The sequence below is a fragment of the Chrysemys picta genome, chromosome 3, assembly GCF_011386835.1.
Source record: "Chrysemys picta bellii isolate R12L10 chromosome 3, ASM1138683v2, whole genome shotgun sequence".
Classification (NCBI taxonomy): domain Eukaryota; kingdom Metazoa; phylum Chordata; order Testudines; family Emydidae; genus Chrysemys; species Chrysemys picta.
In genome coordinates, this window is record NC_088793.1 from 194,708,441 (window position 1) to 194,729,492 (window position 21,052).

General features: G+C 41.5%; 1 protein-coding gene across 29 annotated transcripts in view; it reads right to left on the reverse strand.

The window, feature by feature from the left end:
• Positions 1–21,052, reverse strand: part of EHBP1 (EH domain binding protein 1) — a 326,704-nt gene that overhangs the window by 133,659 nt on the left and 171,993 nt on the right. For 16 of the 29 annotated variants that reach the window (XM_065589733.1, XM_065589736.1, XM_065589735.1 and 13 more), the window contains one exon: positions 15,747–15,933. In XM_065589733.1, coding sequence (XP_065445805.1) covers positions 15,747–15,933 — 187 coding nt within the window. Of the gene's footprint in view, positions 1–15,746; positions 15,934–17,711; positions 17,754–21,052 lie in introns of all 29 variants that reach the window. The other 13 variants (XM_065589720.1, XM_065589732.1, XM_065589731.1 and 10 more) reach the window with 1 other exon arrangement.

Consider the following 21,052-nt stretch of genomic DNA (forward strand, 5'->3'; position numbering starts at 1 on the left):
GCAAAGAGTTTGGATCCCTCGAATGGAAGATCCCCCACTGTCGTTTGTACTTCCATTGATAGACTGGAAAGGTGAAGACAGGAAGCGCTCTTCATCACCACTGCTATTGATATAGACTGGGCCGCTGTTTCCATGGCATCTAAAGCTGTCTGTAGCGCTGTCATTGCTAGCAGTTGGCCTTCGGCAATGATGGCTTGGAATTGCTCTCTTTGATCATTTGGGAGGTGATCAATAAATGCATTAAGTTTTTTGTAGTTTATACGGTTATATTTTGCCATCAGGGCCTGGTAATTTGCAAACTGTAGTGATGGGGAGGAATATGATTTTCTGCTGAATAGGTCCAGTGTTTTCCAATCCTTGCTGTAGGGAGCTGATTTAGCATGGTGCTGTCTTCCATGTTCATTTATAGCATCTACGACAAGCGAGTTCAGAGATGGGTGTGAGAAATGAAAATCCACACCCTTAGAGGGGACATAGTATTTTTGGTCTGCCCTTTTACATGTGGGTTTTATTGAGGCCGGCATTTGCCAAATGATCTTAGTTGGGTCTAATAGTGTCTCGCTGAGCGGAAGCGCAATCCGTGATGATGAGGACATATGTAGGTGTCCAGCAATTTGTGATGCAAATCCTTTACCTTTTCAAGGGGAATCTGAAGTGCATTTGCAACCTTCTTGGTGAGGTCCTGAAATTGTTTAGAATCATCTGCCACTGAAGGTGGAGGAGGCATCACAACCTCATCTGGCAAGGATGAGGAAATACTCATAGACGGAGTAATATCCTTGTCCAGTCTAGTCTCCTGCTCCTCAAGGGGTCTAGAAAGGGAGGCTGAGGGGGATAGTCTTCTTCTCTCCCTCTGGGAGACACCTGAGGTCTTAGAGAGCTGGTGTCTGTATGCTGCCCAGGGGTATGGCCACTAGGGTGGCGCACAGGGCATGGGTGGTGGTACCCAAGGGTGTCCAAACCAAGTTGGTGGTGGAGGTTCTGTACGTGGCTGCAGTTGAGGGGTCCCTGGATGTTGTTCTGCTGAGCTGTTCCTCCAGGCTAAAGATAAGTTGTCATCCTCTTCCCTGTCTCTTCACTTAATAAAAAGTGGAGCAGACACAAAGGCTGGTGATAAGTGTTTTGGAACCATGGGGGATTCTGGAGACAGATGCAGAAGGTGCTGGTATGCCGGTACTGAGTAATGGGGATTCTGGAGTTTCTGAAACGAACGGGTCCCTGGAGAAACGAAATTCCAGTGGGATGTGTCTCAGCTGGTTTGTTGGTGCTGGAGTCTGTGGTGACCATAGCCTCTTATGGTGCAATGATAGTCCAGAAGAGGGCTCCCTGATGAAAGTGCTTGGTACCACAGTCTTCCTTGTCTCCGGCAGTGCTGTTTTAGTAGAGGCGGTACGGTATCCATCTCCTCTTTTGTCACATGGTGTCAACGCCATTGAGCCGGTGCCCCTCAGGTCTTTAGGTTTGGTGGCGGTACTGGTAACTGAGGAACCTAATGCCTCATGGCTATTGTGCTACAACTCCATGGGTACTAAGGTCACTGATTTTGCCAAGGATCTCTTCTTCCTGATCTGTTCAGCCTTGGGACTTGCGGCCCTCTTTTTCAAGCTCTTATGAGAGGAATCCGTAGATTTCCTCTTTGACTCCACCACAGTTTGATGTCCTGTGGATTTTAGTCTCATGAGGGACCGTTGCTCCAGGGGAGTCTCAGGCCGGGACTCAGAGAGCTCTCCATCATCAGGTACTTGAATTTTAGTTCACGGCTCTCTCTTGTTCTTGCCTTTAATTTCTGACAGAAGATACACTTCTGAGGTATATGAGCGTCATCCAAACAGCAAATACAGTGCGAATGGCCGTTGCTGACTGATATCACCTCTCGACAGGAGAGACAGCACTTGAAGCCCGGGCATACTTCTTGTGGAGGGGAGGATAACAATTTAATAAGGACAGAAAGGTAACAGTTTTTTAAGTCAAACGAGTCTTTTTAAGTCTTTGTTTTTAGACGAAAAAGAAAAAAGGGAAGGTAATAAACTAACGAAAACTCTATTAGCTACTATAAAACTGAAAACAAGGTCTAAATCTAATCAACTATTGGACTCTACTTGTTGCTCTGTCTCAGGCCTAAGGCGATTGAGAAGGAACTGTTTAGTGAATTTTCAGTATATTAGCACAGGTGCCTGGCCATCTCTCTTTTCATATTAATTGTCATCTCAATCTCAGTTAGGCTAAGACAAGGCTGTATGTCCATTAAGATTTTTTTAAAAACTGTGTTAAGGGCTACGTTACAGTGGCAGGTGAGTGATCTTTATATGTAAAGCTTTTGAAATCCTTCATGCCAAATGGTGCTTGGGAACTGGCCTTTCCAAATAAGCCTATGTATTGATACACAGCCTGTTGGGACCACGTAGTGGGTGGTTTTCAAAAACTTTTTTTATTTTGGTCAGGATAGGGAATTCTTTGACTTTTCAAGGATCAGAAACATCTGGTTCAGGTTCCTTTCAGCTTCCATTACAACCAGTTGCTGTAGTTCCCTGGAGTGAGTGAACTGACACCAAGGCCAGACATGACATCGTCATCTTTAATAGGGAATCACGAGTCCTTAACAGTAATCTGGGAGACTTGGAAACTGTATGAGTTACTTGCCTGTCTTTTGGATGAAGGAAACTTTTATCTGGGTTGTATGTAATAGTAAGCTTGGCAGAATTCAATTGTTATATTTTGATTATTTTGTCAGATATCAATGTTTATTGTTAACCATTTTTTTTAGATATTATTGATTTAAATGTTCACAGCTGTGCAAAATTATGGGTTTTAAGCTTTTTCTCTTATCTATTTAAATTTTCACAGTTGCAGGAAATTATGGAAGGGGGCCAGACAATTATTTAATGACAGTAGATGTTGAGATTCAAAAAGTTCAAACTTTATAACTGTTAAAACACAAATTGTCAATATCACATGTCAACATACACAAAGTCAAATCAAACCCTAATGAGCTCTCAAGTGGTATTTTTCTTACTTGGCCTCTATTTGTTACTTTCAATTATTATTGATGGAAATATTTTTTCATTGATTTATGTGTGTACAATATTTGACAAAGAGGCAGTTACACACAGGTTGGGAATGCAGGTTTTTACTTATCTGGATGATCAAGGATAGCAAACATCTTAGAAAGAAGTGAGACAGAGCTCATTCTAAATTACTAAAGTCCCAGCTGATAACTGGTGTACTGTACTTACAGTAGGAACTCTGCTATACCTCATGCTGTCATCTCTGCCCTTTTGTTCTCCTGTTTAGGCATTTTCCACTCTCCAAACCTCCTTTCCCTTCATGCCTCCTGGGTAGAACTGGTTCTCCCAGCTCAGGCAGTTTCCTTAACATACACATTGTTCTGACTGAGCACAAGTTGTTCACCTTAACAACTTCTTCTGATTGTTCTGTAGCTTCTTCCAGACAGAGTCGGTGATACCCTTATCAGCCCAGGGCTGATTCATTACTCATTAAGGCATTCAGTGATACTGAAATTTCATAAAACTAAACAGAATTTGTAAGCAGTACATAGACAGATTCTGCACATCATCTCAGGAGGTTTAGGAATTTCTGTAGTAGGAACAGTGGGATGCTGCCATTCAGAACCTGGTTACTGGAGTTTCCTGCCTCCTTTCATGTTAGGAGCAATGACGTAAAGAATGGTGATCTATTACAACATGCATCTTTGAAGAAGAGAAGTACACAGAGCCTGATTTTCAGGGATGTCTGTTCAGATGGTTAACCCTGGACATGACTCTAGGCCCTTTCTAAAAATATGCCTCGGTTTTCAGTATATCACAAAACCCACATAAGTGCGTTAAAAAGTAGCTGAGTTAGACACATAAGCACGTCTACAGAGAAACTCATCAAGCCCTTCTACCCTGGCAATCCACTTAGTTGTTTCTAGCTTAAGCCAATTTTCAATTGATAGACGTCCAAGTTTGCTGATGTGCTGAAATCCATGTTGTTCTTCCAGTTTCCTTCATTAGCACACTAAATGCCTCTGTTACATGTTCAAATAAGTTACAAAAGCCAAATGTGTGAAGCCACATGGCCCTTCAGGGTAAAAACACCTTCGCCTACTACTTGGGCAATGGTGAAGTCCCGAGTTCAAGATGGATTGCATTGTAGTAAACAGAATTGAATGCACATGAAAGCATTTCTACTAACTCAGCTGCCCACACTACAAGGTTAATTACAGTTGAAAATTGGACTTAGGCACTTTGGGACCAGATCACACTGTAGAAGTTTTAATTTTTGGATGTAAGCAGGCTTAGGGAAATCTCATTCTTAGATGCTTCATGCTGAAAATTGTGCTTCAGGGTTGCTTTCAAAACCTCCATGTCATTTTGATGGGTAACGCAGTTAAAAGTCTTTGTAAACTGTATCCTGAATATGTACCTCTCATGTATCAAAGAAACCTTTTAGGGGCAATTTCCACCCAACAATCTTAAGCTTTTTAGATCTATATATATTTGGCATGATGTCATTTGTAGTTTTATGTGACCAAGGAATCTGATTAACATTTCTAACACATGGAAGAAAAACCAGTTACAATTGCTCTTTCAAAAATTTGCAGCAGCGTCTATTGAATTTTCTTCAGTCTTCTTCTGTTCAATATTTCAACAATGATTTAGATAATGGCATACAGAGTACATTTATAAAGTTTGCGGATGATATGAAGTTGGGAGGGGCTGCAAATGCTTGGGAGGATAGGATCAAAATTCAAAGTGATCTGGATAAACTGGAGAAATGGTCTAAGTAAACAGGATGAAATTCAATAAGGACAAATGCAAAGTATTCCACTTAGGAAGGAACAATCAGTTGCACACATTCAAAATGGGAAATGACTACCTATGAAGGAGCACTGCGGAAAGGGATCTGGGGGTCCTAGTGGATTCCAAGCTAAATATGAGTCAACAGTATAACACTGTTTTAAAACACACAACAACGAAACATCATTCTGGGATGTATTAGTAGGAGTGTTGTAAGCAAGACACAGGAAATAATTCTTCCTCTCTACTCTGTACTGATTAGGCCTCAACTGGAGTACTGTGTCCAGTTTTGGGAACCACATTTCAGGAAGGATGTGGACAAATTGGAGAGAGTCCAGAGAAGAGCAACAAAAATGATTAAGGGTTTCATAAACATGACCTATGAGGGAAGATTGAAAAAACTGGGATTGTTTAGTTTGGGGAAGAGAAGACTGAAGGGGGGACATGATAACAGTGTTCAAGTATATAAAAGGTTGTTACAAGGAGGAAGGAAAAAAATTGTTCTCCTTAACCTTTGAGACTAGGACAAGAAGCAGTGGGCTTAAATTGCAACATGGGTGGTTTAGGCTGGAAATTAGGAAAAATTCCTAACTGTCAGGGTAGTTAAGCACTGGAATAAATTGCCTGGGGAGGTTGTGGAATCTCCATAATTGGAGATTTTTAAGAGCAGGTTAGACAAACATCTGTCAGGGATGGTCTACTTAGTCCTGCCTTGAATGCTGGGGACTGGACTAGAAGATCTCTTGAGATCCCTTCCAGTCCTACAATTCTATGATTCTTCTTTAAAATCCTCAGAAAGGTCTAAAGCAATATTTATGCTTCACAAGCAGTTTTAAGATTATCTATTAATGGCTGCAATTATTTTCTATGAAAACAGAGACGTTAATTTCAGCTGTACTTTCTACTTTATAAGTAAGAATATCTAAACTTTTCCACTTTTTTAACACTTAGGGCTTGTTTTCTCTACTGGGGTAAGTCAACCTAAGTTACGCTATTCCAGCTACGTGAATAACTTAGCTGGAGTCAACGTAGCTTAGGTCGATTTACCCCAGTGTCTTCATTGCGCTGCGTTGATGGAAGATGCTCTCCAGTTGACTTGACTTAATCTTCTCGGGGAGCTGGAGTACCAGGGTTGACCAGAGAGCACTCTGCTGTCGATTTAGCGGGTCTTCACTAGACCTGCTAAATTGACACCCGCTGCATTGACTGCAGCAGCGTCGATCTCCCTAATAGTGAAGACAAACCCTTAACCATATCATAGTTTCCCCTAAACAATGTAATCATTTAGACTCCTCCACAAAATTATCTTTCATTTATTTTGAAATAGCATTTGTTGACAGTTATAGCTCCTTTACAGCCTTACTGTTGTGCTTCAGCATCATAACAGCTCGCAAAATAAATCTAACACAACTTGATTATTTTTCAACATATTAATGGAACTTTCCAGAGAGGGAGAATGATTAGATACAAATTGAGAGTGACTGGATTTAAGATCATATTCTTCTGTTTTTGAAGTAACATTGCATGTTGCAAGCTCAGCAAAACTTTCCCAGTCATTTCCCTGTCTTTTTGGTTTTCTCTTAGAAATTCTCATTCCTCTCATCTGTTAACCTACTAGAACTTTCTGCCAACTCAGTTCATGGCATCACTTTGCCTACAGTAACTCTCTAGTTGCTGCTATCAATACCACCTCTTCCAATGCCAACATAATCCCAAATCATCTACACTCTCAGCAGCATTTACATTTTGCTGCCTCTTCTACAGTGTCATACCTGTATCTTTCAATGTGTTTCTGGACAATTCCATTCCTACAGAGTGTCCTTCAAGCTTTATTCAGTTTTTTATTACTGATTACATTGTTTACATTATCTCTGCTTTCCCCTCCTCGCTAGTCACCTTCCTTCTCACTTGGATTGACATCATGGCACCTACACTTCTAAACTTGTTAACAAGTAACTAGCGCACTCACCAGTTAAACTGATTTACATACATAGCAATTTTCTGTTAGTGCAATGCTGTTCACTTGGTGGGGCACAAGCTAGAGGTGGGCCGAGAGGAAGCAGCATCTGATGAGTAGTACCCACACTAGCTGAGGGTATGGCAAAATACTGAGTCTCTAGGGCTCACTGGGAAACTAGGCAGGGGACGGCAGGAATAGCTCAATCCCCTCCTGCTGCTACTGCAACTCTGCCTCTTGTCTCTCTTCTTCCCTCTTCCACCCAACACCTAACCCCAGAGCATCTCCTAAATCCCATTTCCTCTGCCCATGCAGTGTTCAGCACCACGTACAGGAAGCACCTGTTTAGTGAGCTGAGGGCTGCACAGGTGGGCAAAGGAAGGAGAGGTGAGAGAGAAGAAATCCCACCAGCATTTTCCTCCTCTATCAGCACCAGCCTATCTAACTCAACAACCCTAGCCTCACAAGCCTCCCATTCAGCAGCAGCAGTAGTCCCAACCACAAAATGGTTAATAAACGACTATTTTGCGCCCCAAATCCCACAAGATAGTGGATAAAAAGGACTCTAGGATGTGGTGGGTTGCAGGACTTTATTTGGCCATTTAGTGAGTCACAGACCAAAGAACGTTGACGATCACCGTGTTAGAGAACAGAGAATTAATGTAAAGACAGCTAGATTCAATTCCTAGTTCAATCATGGACACTGTGCACAGCAGGCTTGTACAAATTACTTAACAATTTAGTCACTTAATCTCTCCATATCTCAGTTTACTCATCTCTAAAATGGGAATTATAATATTTTTCCTCTCGGAAGGGTGTGCCTAAATTAGTGTTTGTAAAGTGCTCAGACTTCCTTCAGTGGAAGGTTCTAAGGAATTGCTTAACATTATCATTATTATTAACAAATGAGTTACTTGTGCCAACAGTCCATCTCCTGTTTCACCATTACTTTATATTTCCTACCATGTGAAGTAACTAATTTTTTCATTTTGTTGTTTAAGTGGCAGTAGTTTTTGTGATTACTCAGTAGTGCTTGTCAAAGAAGAGCTTTTGTTCTATAGATAAAGATCAATGTAGAATGTAAAAGTACAAGCAAGGAGATAGGCCATGCTAAAAGGATACTTTCAGAATTGTAACCACCTTTGTTACAGAAGTATAAATAATACAGAGTACGGGTTGCAATAATGTAAAAAATGTTCATATTGAAAAATACTTCAAATTAAGTACGTTCTGAATATCATATCACCCTATCAATGATTCAAGAACCTCCCCTCTGCCCAAAAAACCCACCCTGCTCCCTATGTCATGGTTTCACATTGCAGTTGTTCCATTGCTATTCAGATACTAAAAATTACACCAACAAAATTATTGTGAGTTAAGGCTGCTTCCTTAAATTTCAGTGTATCTACGCATTAGTTTTAGAACAGTGCATGATGTGAAATTTCCATATTACACACTTCAAACTGTTAAAAGAACATCAAGGGTGCAAAGTCAAGCACTAAAAAGTTAAGTAAATGCATGGATTAAGGTTGCTATACAACGTTAGTTTGGCCCCGTTGCGTGTATCCATCATGACACTCTTTAATTAAACGATAACTCCCCCCTCCCCCGACCCCTTTTAAACTTTAAACATCAAAACGTAATGGTGATTTGTGTGTGTAATTTCCTAGGTTTTTAAAAAAGCAAACTGCAGAAAGAGACATTCCATCATGCAGAATCATATAGACATTCACATGGGGTCATCAGCACAGCTGGAACCTTTAAATCTACAACACATTTGTCTGGCACTTGAGCAGTAGTAGGTTACCTCTCTAGTGGCTGGCCGTACAGAGGATAAGAGAGAGACATTTTGCAAGAGGGTTTTCACTGTTATTTGCTGACAGCAGAGGAGTTCTGAAGCTCAGGAATCTTGGGATCCATTTCAGGCTCTGGAGGAGTGTGTACTCTAGTGGTCAGACACTTCTTCCACTGTATTCCCGGTCCTGACACCTCTGCCTTTGTCCCCCACAGCCAGGGCCGGCTCCAGGCACCAGCTTAACAAGCAGGTGCTTGGGGCGGCCAAGGGAGAGGGGCGGCATGTGCAGCAATTCGGGGGCGGCAGGCCCCTCACTCCCTCTAGGAGCGAAGGACCTGCCGCTGAACTGCCGCCACCGATCGCGCCTTTCCCCCCCCCCCCCAATTGCCGCCGCCGGTCGCGATTGCGGCTTTTATTTTTTTGCTTGGGGCGGCAGAAATGCTGGAGCCGGCCCTGCCCACAGCCTATCGCTGTCCCCGTCCCGTCTTTACCACACTCTCTTCCTGGCTCCTTGTCCCAGCCTCCTCGCCTAGCCAGTCCTACTATCCATCAACCCAAGCTCCTCATCACAGTCCCAGTCTCTCTCTGCTGACTCCTTGTCTGACCCCAATCTTTCCGGCATCCTGTCTCCCAGTCCCAGGCACCTTCCTCAGGCTCTTCATCCCAGTCTCCCTCTCAAGCTACTTGCCTCAGGCTCCTTCACTAGCCAGTCCCAGTCACCTCCCTTGGGCTCCTCAGCCAATCTCAGTGCCCCCCCCCCCAGCACACTGTCCCAAATTTCTTGCCCATCCACTTCCTGTTTCCCTTCACCCATAGCTCCTCATCCTGGCTCAGTTCCTCTCCCCAACTGGCTCCCAATCCCAGTCTCCCCACCCCCAGCCTCTCCTCCTCAGACTCCTTATTCCAATCTATGACTTCTATCACCACCCCCTGCCCATCTACTCACACACAAACACCCCACCCCCAGTCCAGCTATTGTCCTCTCTGCACTCCACTCAGACTGATTCCTCCCCTAAGCAGCCTGGGTGCCAGCAGGGAGATCACTGAAAGCACAGGAGAATCTCCCAGATCTCAGTTCTGGTGCTCAGTGCCACAGTGCCCCACAGCAGTCAGAAGCAGCAATCACAGGGAAAGTTCTGCTTAGCTTTTGCAACCTTGGGCTGGAACATGCCCAGGACAGACAAAATCTTTGGAGAATTTAGATGCCAGATAATAAGCTTCTACTGAGCATGTGCAACATGTGATATTTCAAAGGCTTCTAGCTTGGCCAGCTCTGGGCAGTTTTTAACAAAAACAGCACAAGCTACATTCTTGACATAAAGGCCAAGCACCTGCCAAATTTCAAATTTATTGTCCAAAACCACGGTGAAGCTACAGCTGTTCAACAAAAAGGTTGTAAGATTTAAAAAAAAAAATGGGCAAAACAATGTATTTTCCCCAATCTCCTTTTCAGACATGACTGAATTATTTTTGCTGAAGCAATAAAAAAAAATCCATCCTGAGACAGACACCCAGCATAGAAAATTTCAGCCAAAACGGTTAAAGGTTGGCAAAATTATAAGCAACTGAAAATAGGGTCTTCATAATAGGAAGTGTCAGGTAAGGACACGTCTTAAGTAAGGACATGTCTATGCTTCAAGCTGGGGTCTGATTCCCATCTCGCATGAACGTATTCATACTCCCATCTGAACTAGCACCCTATAAATAGTAGCACAGCTGCAGCAACACAGACAACAATGGCATGGACTAGCCACCCTCTATATGTATCCAGGGGGGTTCAAGTGGGTTTGTACTCAGGGCCGCTAGCCCATGCTGCCACTGTCTGGGCTTCAGCAATCACACTTTTTAGTGTGTTAAATCAGATGAGAGCTAGCATGAGTATGTCTACATGAGCTGGGGATCACAACCCTCACTCGTAATGTAGACATAGCCTTAAGGACTCACTACCAGCTCCACCTATCATGTACCGCTATATCGAGACACAACCCATTGTAATGAATTTGCCGAGCAGCAACAGTTCTGCAGAGTGCAATGTGATGAACCTGTTAAGGGTGGACGTGATGCTGCTTGTCTGGCTCCTCATTAAGGCAGCCAGGAGGAGAAGATTTTGTGGAAGTTGGGAAGAGAGTTGGAGATCTGGAGGGACACCGACGACGAAGGCAGATATTCATGGTGGCAGCTCAGGTGGAGTTTCTGGTGTGGCCAAGGTGCAATTGGGTCTATCTTGGTTTAACAGTTAACGGGACTCACGTGCATGTAGTAGATAAGAAAATGTACATAATGTAAGAAGTACAAATTATGCCATACTTGATGCTCTGACATCACTCTTTCTTCAACAAGGGAAACAGATGTGTTTTAAGAGCCCCAAATCGACCACTGCTCAGAATGGTGCAAGAATATTAAGGCATGTGCAAAAAAGCAGTGCAAGGAACGATGGTCTGGTAGTTAAGGCAAATGATTGGGACTTGAGAAATCTGGATTAGTTTCTCAGCTCTGCCCAGATTTCCTTTGTGGCCTGGGGAAAATCACTTTTGCCAAGATTTTCAAAAACAGGCTTCAAGCTAACTTTAGACTTCTAAATCCATAATTAGGCACCGTGATGGGGTGCGCTCCCCACATTGGCCCTGAAAGAGTTGAATTAGGCCAGAAGGGCCCAATCAGCTAAGTAAGCTGCAAATGGGGGAGATTTAGGTGGTGTGGAGGGCACTAATTAGAAGGAAGCTCACCTGTGAGGGAACAAGTGGGGCTTCTATAAAGCCAGGAGGCTGGCAACAGTGCCAACCTGTAATCTCTTTCCCTGAGGTAAGGGAGAAGGAAGGGGGCAGGGATCGGAACCCCTGAGAAAGGGTTTACCTAGCAGGCCAAAGAGAGAAAGCTGGAGAATAAAAAGCTTGGAGAAGCATAGTAAGAAGTAGTCCAGGGCCAAGACCAGGCTGGTATATCTGCAGACCTTAACTGCTTGCTACTGGGCTCTGAGCTGGAACCCAGTGCAGAAGGTGGGTCTGGGTTCCCTTACCCTCCACTGCAGAATGGCATTGCGTGAGGCAGTGAACAAGAAGACAGCTTGAGTCACTGTGGGAGTGACAGTCAGGTCAAAGAGCGTAAGGATTGCCTGACACTACTGGTACTGAAGGACTTTGAAAGACTCCCATGGAAGGGAAAAATCACAGTGTGACCTGGCCAGAGTTACAAAGTCACAAAGCAGCTATTTTGTATTTGTGCATTTGATTTATCCTTCCTAACTGTAGTACTTTCCACTTGTCTTCACTGAATTTAATCTTGTTAGTTTCAGACCAATTCTCCAATTTGTCAAGGTCATTTTGCATTCTAATCCTGTCCTCCAAAATGCTTACAACCTCTCCTAGCTTGGTGTCATCTGCAAATTTTATAAGTATTCTCTCCCCTTCATTATCCAAGTCATTAATGAAAATATTGAATAGTACTTGCACCAGGACTGACCCCTGGGGACCGCACTAGATACACCCTCCCAGTATGACAGTGAACTACTGATAACTACTCTAAGTTATGCTACTTCGGTCGACTTACAGCGGTGTCTCCACCACGCTCTCCCGCCGACATACTTTACGCTTCTCAGGGATTTGGAATACAGAAGTCGATGGGAGAGTGCTCTGCCATCGACTTAGTGGGTCTTCACCAGACCTGCTAAAATTGACACTGCTGCATCGATCACAGGAATGCCAATCTAGTCGTAAGTATAGACATGGCCTGGGACGTCACCAGTTCTCCATGAATTCTCAACAATACTTGCTAATGGTTTCAAGATTGCTTCACCTAGTTTCTTAAGTACCCTAAGATGAACTTCATCAGGCCCTACCAACTTGAATACATCTAACTTATCTGAATATTCTTTAACCTGTTCTCTATTTCAGCTTGCATTTCTTTCCTCTTGCTGTTAATATTGTGTTGAGTATCTGATCACCATTTACCTTTTTAGTGAAGACTGAAGCAAAATTAAACACCTCAGCTTCTTGATATCATCAATTATTTGCTCTCCTTCCCTGCTAAGTAGAGGACCTACACTTTCCTTCATTATTCTCTTGCTCCTAATGTATTTAAAGAATCATTTCTTATTGCCTTTCATGTCCCTTGCTGGGGTAACTCATTTTGTGCCTTACTCTTTTTGTCCCTACATGCTTGTGGTATTCTTTTGTACTCCTCCTCAGCAATCTGTTCATATTACTTCTTTTTATAGGATTCCTTTCTGATTTTCAGGTAATTAAAAAGCTCCTGATGAAGCCATATTGGCCTCTTACTATTCTTCCTATCCTTCCTAAGTATTGGGATAGTTTGCAGTTGTGCCTTTAATATTATCTCCTTGAAAAATTGCCAGCTCTCCTGAACTCCTTTTTCCCTTAGATTTTCTTCCCGGGGAACCTTACCTACCAATTCTCGGAGTTTCTTAAAGTCTGCTTTTTTGAAATCTTGGCCATAATTTCTCTGTGTTTCTGTTATCTGTAAAAGTGAGGTTAATAATATTTTGTCTGTCTCATCTATTTAGATGTTTAGCTCTTTGGAGCAGAGACTGTATCTGAACATGTATATGTACATCACTTAGCTCAATGGGGCCTGATCTCCGTTGGAGCCTCTAGGCACTACAGTATAATGATTATTTGTTATACAAAGAAGTTCTTTGCTTTTGCCAAATACCAAACCTTGATATTTTAGTTTGTATTTAATTTCATTGCTTTTTAATGGCAGTCTACAAAAGAATATGGGGTGGGAAAAGTGAGTCAGTGAAGTCTGTATTCAGGAGCAAAGGGATAATATCTCATCAGTGGAAATCCCTTTCTTGGATTCTCTGGATCCTGGTTATACCATAAATCGTGCTACTGCAGATGCTCCATTGCCCTGGTAACTGTACACGAACCTGCACATCCCTCCTTGCTGGGATCTTGCTCATCTCTGACAGAAGCATGGAGCCTGCACAGCTCCCCACTATTGTCGGAAGCTTTTAAATGAGAAGGGAATTGCTTGGCTGCATGAAACTATGAGTACAGGGCAATGGTACTGAATACTGGCACTGTTTTCCACAGGTGATGTGGATTTTTTCATTCCTGCAGGTAACGAAGGCACAGACAGCACAGCTGCTTCTGGGGTCCAGAAGCCACCTGGGCCCATATGCTGCTAGCCTGAGTATGCAATGGTGTCTGATCAAGTTATTGCTGACTGGCACAGGAAAGTGTCCTACCGCTGAGGAAGAAATAAGACTGCCCCTCCCCCCCCCCTTTAGAAATCTTTCGGAGAGGATTGCCGAGAACCCCCATGAAAGTTTCTTTGAGATTTCGCAGATTGTTTATGTATACAGGACATCCCTGTATACATAAACAATGGCTCCCATTGCCTAACTCTACAGGGGAATGATAGGTAAATAACAATGCTACCTCTTGTTGTTGCACTGCTCTCTCTTCTAGCATGAATACATTAATTAAAAGTCAATAGCTGTGTCTTATTAAGTTAGGGGCGCCATCAGTACATCATTGGAATGGGAAATACAATTACACACTTACCCAAATTTCCTCCCCCTGCATCAGGCTCGCCTGTGTTCGACTACTGGCACTGACTGCACTGCGGTGGAGTCTCAAACAGGTCCTGGCTCACAGCATAGCTGGATCCCTTGGTTGCATGTTCCCCATCCTCCTTTCTGATCATGCCAGGGGCCTGTGGCTTGGGCTCCTTGGAGGTATCCATGGTGGTGAGTTCTCCACCAAGTACAGCATGCAGCTCTTCGTCAAAGCAACAGGTCTGCGGCTTGGCACCAGATCAACTGTTGGCCTCCCCGGCCTTCTGATATGCCTGATGCAGTTCCTTTGCTTTCAGGTGGCACTGCTGCCAGTCTCTGTCATACCCCTTCTCCTGCATCCCCCGTGCCATCTGCTCATAGATATCTATGCTTGGGTCTGTAGCTGTGCTTGTACAATCTCTTCTCACCACAGGCCCAGGAGATCCAATATCTCCTGTCCACTCCACGTCGGAGCATGTGTGGAGTGTGTAGCCAGCATGGTCAGTTGCACGTAACAAAGGAGAGCTCACCAATGTGCTCACCAAGCTGGACAATCACGAAATGGCACTTCAAGAATGTGCAGGGCTTTAGAGGAGAGGGGGGCCTTCTGGTCTCCATGACCCTGGGGCAGAATCAAGCATTAAGGGCCAGCTGCTGGTGGACTGTTAGGGTCGACATAAGTAACACAGTGTCTACACTTGCACAGCATTGACTTCAGTACATTGACCATGCCCAGTGCCGCTCGAGCGGGTGGTGTTACTATGTCGGCGTAACGGGGCACGGATATCAGTGGGAGACAAATTTAAGTGTAGACCCTTGGACAAGTAGGTGGATGCAAGGCAGCTTATGTTGACCTAACTTGCTAGTGTAGACCAGGCCTGAGACTCTTTCCTTTCACTGAATGCTGAGGAGACAGTGAGATCCGTCCCTGGGGGCCGGAGACATCAGCAACCAATCTGACTAATTAAGTTCTGACTAATTAAGCAGTGGTTTGATAGGTATGACAAGGAATCCCATTCAACTCTTAAATGGAATGGTGATTGCTACAACACAGGGCCTGAAGGACAGTAGTAGGTTTAAAATGGAGATCCTCAGCTTGGTGCTGTGTTGGAGAGGTAGAAAGCTTTCTTCCATCTCTTCCCCACCCAACAAGTAAACACACATGCAATAATATGCTAAATCGGTTTTAAAAGGCTCCCTTTAACGTATAAACTCATTATATGCAATGCGTAGTCTATTACAGATGCACAAAGGGTAGTAACTGCTGATTTACAGGAGATGCAATTCATACTTAAATGGGTCGGCTGTTATACCTCAAAAATACCTAGTCTGCACACTGCAGCCTACAATATTTTTAGCTTTAGTGCCATTATAATAGATCAAGCCCAAGTACTGTACAACTTGATTTTCTTCCCTCTCATTGCACAGAGCTGTCCTGGAATATTTGTTACCAGAAGCGCCTTTTCTCTTTTGTCACTGCTGTCCTCAAGTAGCTCTACCATTGGTTTCTCAATATGCATATATGAGTGAGTGAGTGAACAAATAACGGAGTGAGGGAGGGTGCACCTTATTAAGGTACATAGATTTTAAGATGACTTGTAGTAGGAAGATGCATACGATACACACGGAGGTACTTTAATCAGCAATCACAACATTTGGTTATGAAAAACCTACCTTAGGAGAAGAAGAAAGCTCCTTCACTGCAGGAACGGCTGACATATTCTCACTCATTCCTGTCTCTGTCTTTGGTGAGAAGACTGGTGGTGCCGGAGCCTTTCTTTTCATCTTTTCTGCTTCTTGCAGGGTAGTAACTTGATTATTTAAAGCAGGGCTTGATTTTGGTTCATAAAATGGATTTGATCTAATTAAAAGAAGGGAAACATATTTCTTTGCTATCTCTTTGCACTTTCAAAACAAAAATAATAGTTGATTGTTTTGATTGTGCTGTTGCTGCCTTTTAAGACTGATGAGTGAATTATGTACAGCCAGCAATTGCTTTAGGCCAGCATTTGTAAAACTGGGTATCTAAAGCTAGGTTCCTAAGTCCATATTTAGCTGCCTATAGAAAAGTGGCCGAGCACCCATAAGTCTCATTGAAGTTGATGGATGCTGGAGGTGCTAAACAACTTTGAGAATCTAGAGACTTTTATTTAGATAATTAAATGTGGATTTTGGAGACCAACTTTAGATACCCTATGTTTAAAAATCTTGGCCTCAGCATATATATACAGTTAAAGTCAAGTACATTTTCATTTCAGTCACAAACAGCCATCATATAATTCTGAGAACACGCAATGGAACACAAAACAGCACAGGAAAATAATGGCTAATGGTGTTTGCATAGATAAATAGCTATAATTTGTTTTGCACATTATTTGGCGAAACATCTTTAAAGAAACCCAGCCAAACATGTTCATGTGTAGTCTGACGCACTATCACCTCAGCTGCACCATTTATAGTCTCTCTCTCTCTATGCTAAATAAAATAAGCACTTTCCTAGCATTCACACTTTTTAGCCAGGTCTCCAGTGATTCTTATGTCAGCTGATAATACAAGAGCTTCTCCTAAGCATTTAACGTATTTACTCTCAGCATGTAAAATAGATAGCAATATTGTATCTAATAAGGGGCCCTTCTCTGTATCAAGCTAATTTATTCACTTTCTCTCTTATTTCCCATTCTTTTCAATATGTCCAACAACAGACCTCCACTTATAAAAATAATCTGATCCACTAGTCCATCCTTTACTATTCTACACTTTCCCAGTAAGATAAATAAATAAATCTATGTATAATTTGCTGAACTCTGTGCTCATGCAGTGACATAACAAATTCCCAAGACAGACCTACATACAATTAGATGAAGTGCAACACGTCAAAAATAAATAGCCTCAGTCCCTTGAATTCATTTTTAGATGGAAACAATATTGTATCCAGCATTAGGTAAGAGGTTAAGCACCCATATCCAGTCAGAATTTTCCTCTCAGTGCTAGAGAATCAAACTGGTAGGCAGTTTTTAGACAAATGAAACTTTAAAAATTGAACTATTATAATAAGTATTCTTCATTAATAGCTGATTTAGCACTCCGTTTCCTTTCCTATTTCACTTTAAAAACAAAAAACCCTTTAAGAATATTTTAGTTTTAAAATATTTTCCTCAATTTATTGAAATGCCTTAGAAATGACTTTGATGCAGTTTTGCCCCTTTCTTCTTTATCAGTGAGCAGAAGAAAGTAATTGTTGTGTTACACCACAGAGAATAAGTCTACTCTGGAAGGGTGAAGTTTAGTAAACACATCTGTGGGAATGTGGAGAAGGGAGGAAGAAACTAAAACAACCATTCAGCAACTGGCTTGGTGCATGAAGCTCACCATACTGTGGGACTCCTGCTGTTTATTACAGAGAAAGATTTAGATACCCAAGTGAAAGGAGAGATTAAGACTAAAATAACAAGTCCACTGACTGAAGGCATGTTTGAGGTGTTCTCACTTCAGCACTTATCAAATGCAAAAAACACTAGTGAAATCAAAGCTAAGGGTGATGTCAAAATAACTGTTTAAACAAAAAAAGGATGGACATACTCCAGGGGAGGAGGAGGAAAATGGACGGTATTCGGTTTGGAACCGAAGACTGAACAGTACCTGTCAATTGTTCTAATTTTGCTGACAACCTTGTTGAGCTGTCTTCAAACATTACAGAGTTCAAAGGAAGGTGAAAATAAAAATGAAAAAAGATAAAGAGTGAAGAACAATATGTTTTAAGGAGATCACAATGTTTTCTTTAGTTTCACAATTTAGTCTTCTGACTAGCCAGCAAATGCAACATGTTTTGACAATGAACTAACTGACCCTCTACACCCTTACTTAGAATTACAGAAATTATGTGCACTGGGACTTTTCTAAGAAATTAATGTTAATTTGCTGTGAGTAAAAAGTTCAGATTAATGGGAGTAAAGAAATCTGAGAACTGGGTGGAACCACATTTTAAAATTAATTTTCTTACATTCCTGCTCTTAAATAAAGACTTTTACCACAACACATTTACCAAGAAGCAAGGCCTACAATTAAGTTACAGGCTTGTTTAGAATTTGCTTTAAACATAGGCTGTATCTACATTCGGTGTATATTAAAGACAGAGCACATTGACGTTACACTTTTCACCTCATTTTAAAACCAGTCCTAAAAGTTTCTTTGAATTGTTAATTTTGATAAGATTCCTAAAATATTAGACGCATGACACAGGCTCGGTTTCTAATGGTAAATTATAATGTAAAACCCAAGTTTTGAAGTCAGTCGATTTACTTCAGATTTACAGATTTGTAACACAGCAGAATTTGGCTCGTGTTCGGTTGCCTGGTGAGCAAGACCAGGCAAAATCTGGCTGAATGAATCCTGGCTGGAAGATATTAATTGGCTCATGCAGTCTGTGCTTCAACTATATTATATAACCAACGGTTATAATGGAATTTATCTAGAGAGAAGCTGAACTGTCCATCGCAAGATAAGGCACCCAGCAAACATCTCAGCAATCAGTAGTCATCAACACCACAGTTAGTTGCTTCTCTAGTCTATCAAACAACTTCAAGAAGTAAGAAAACATAGTTGCAACTTTCATCAATTATAGTGCCCTCCATTAATTCAGTCAGGTTAATGAGAATAGAAACTATAGAACCAAATCATTTGATTTGAAAATAACTTCCATTTTTTATTTTGAGCTATTCGATATGTTTTGGGCTGGTATTACTGGCTATTGAAAATCATTTTATTGAAGGAAGAGCTAAATTCCAAATGAAACAATTAAAAGAATAGGCCAAGTGTGATACTATAAAAGAGTGCAATTTAAAGAGGTGCGTACTTATGCAATTTTCAAATGCTTAACTTTAGTTAACTTAGCAAAGCAACTATTCTTTATTAAGGACTAGCCACTGGCCAATTTTGATTTTTTTTTTTTAAACTTGAGCGCATTTTTAAAAATGCACAAGTAATTTTTGGTGCTTGCCTAAAATTAAAAAATGGCCAAATTAACTTTATTCAAACTTTGCAAACACTTCCCTCTTTAAGCTATGACCAAAATTTCAACCCACAAGAGATCTGTTTTGAGTTTCCTGATAGTAGAATATCCTTAATAGAACATGTAAGCTGTAGCACTGCCACCACAATATACTTATGATAAATAATTTTGCATTTACATACATATTCTGACGATATCAATCATCAATGAAGCAAGTCTCCATTAAGCAAACCATCTTAAGTCAATATTTTTACCAATAGAGAAAGTAAGGCATAGAGGTGTTATGTACTTTGCCCAAGGTTACATAGCAACTCTGTGGCAGACCTGGATTAGAAATCAACTCTCAGGGCACTCTAGTAGTAGAGTTATGCATAGGGCTATACATGCCTTTAAACAGATTTCCTGTACACTAAATCATGCTTCCTCTAATTTATTCCATTAGGATTTTCTAATGTTAAGGACATTTTGCATTGGTATTTAACTTAAAAAAAATCCCAGATCCCAGTGCTAAGTAATTTAACATTTAGCGATCACTTTTCTTAGGCATGAGCGATATCCAGAGCTGTGGTCAGAGTTTAGTATAGGGCTCAATCAAAATAGAACCTGGGTCTCACACTGAAGAGATCTAATGGCATGAACTTTTAGTTAAAAAAAAGTTAGATTGCCATTATGTCATTGGTCCTACAGAAGCAAGTCCCCAGTCACATTCCAGTTCCCATTCCTGCCTCCTACCCTCTCATAATGATAGTTCTAACATTGTTAAAATCATTTATTTCATCTTGTCTACAAGATTGAGTCCAAAATCCATGCTCTGCCCTCTTGAAAGGATAATGGGACCAGACACCTGATTTTAAAAGTTTTCTCATCCTTATTCTTGGTAGTGAGCATCAAATTTAACATGAACACAGCAAGAGGAATACAGAGTGATTCATGAAGTATACTGCAATAAAAAAAAACAAAAAACAAAAACCAAACAAAAAAACAAAAACAAAAAAATCCCAAACACAAAAAACCCTTTAAATGCAAGGGTAAAAATGCATTGCTTTTCAAGTGAGGAAGGGAAATATCCTTTGGGATCCTTCTATTTGTCATGTTGCCCTCCTACTACTCTCAAAACCACTCTCAATGAAAGGATCTGCTCATTGCTGCTCAAAAATGCAAACAGAATGACAGGATGTATAAAGAGTGATACAGAAAATATTACTGAAAGTTTTATAATGCCATAATGCTGTTATACAAGTCAATGGCTTGCCCATGTCTTCAACATGTGTTTAGGTTTAGTCACCCCATCTTAAAATAGATGTACAGTAGCAGAAATAGGAGCATCCAGAGACGGGCGATGAAAATGATTAGAGACACGGAGAGACTTCTGTATGAAGAGAGATTGCAAAGGTTAGGACCAGTTAGCTCAGAGAAGAGACAAATAAGAGGGAACATGATAGAGATCTATAAGATAATGAAGGGTATAGAGGAGAGTAAATCAGGTGCTCCTAATTGTCCTTTTTTTATAAAAAAGGACAAGGGGACATTCAACAAAATGAAAGGAAACACATTTGATATCTGCAAAAGGGAAATACATTTTACACAGTGCATACCTGTCACCATACCGTGCCACTGAGGCCTAAAACTTAGCAGGGTTAAAAAACGGTTACATATTTATATAGATAAGGATATCCACAGTCACATTTGATAGAATACAAAATGTACAAAGGGAAATAAACTCTCAGGCTTCAGGGCACAAGCAAACCACTAACTTACAGGAGTGAGGAAAAGCTTCTCCTATATACTCATCATTCCATAACTGTTTTTCATGGGGTTTCTTCCATTTTTCACAGAAGCATCTGATGATTGCTGCTACCTGGCAAAGGATACTGATCTAGATGGACTGCTGGTCTAACCCACTATACCAATCCCTATGTTCCTAAACAGGCCTTGTGTCATAACAATCCACAATGCAGAACTGCAAATGTCT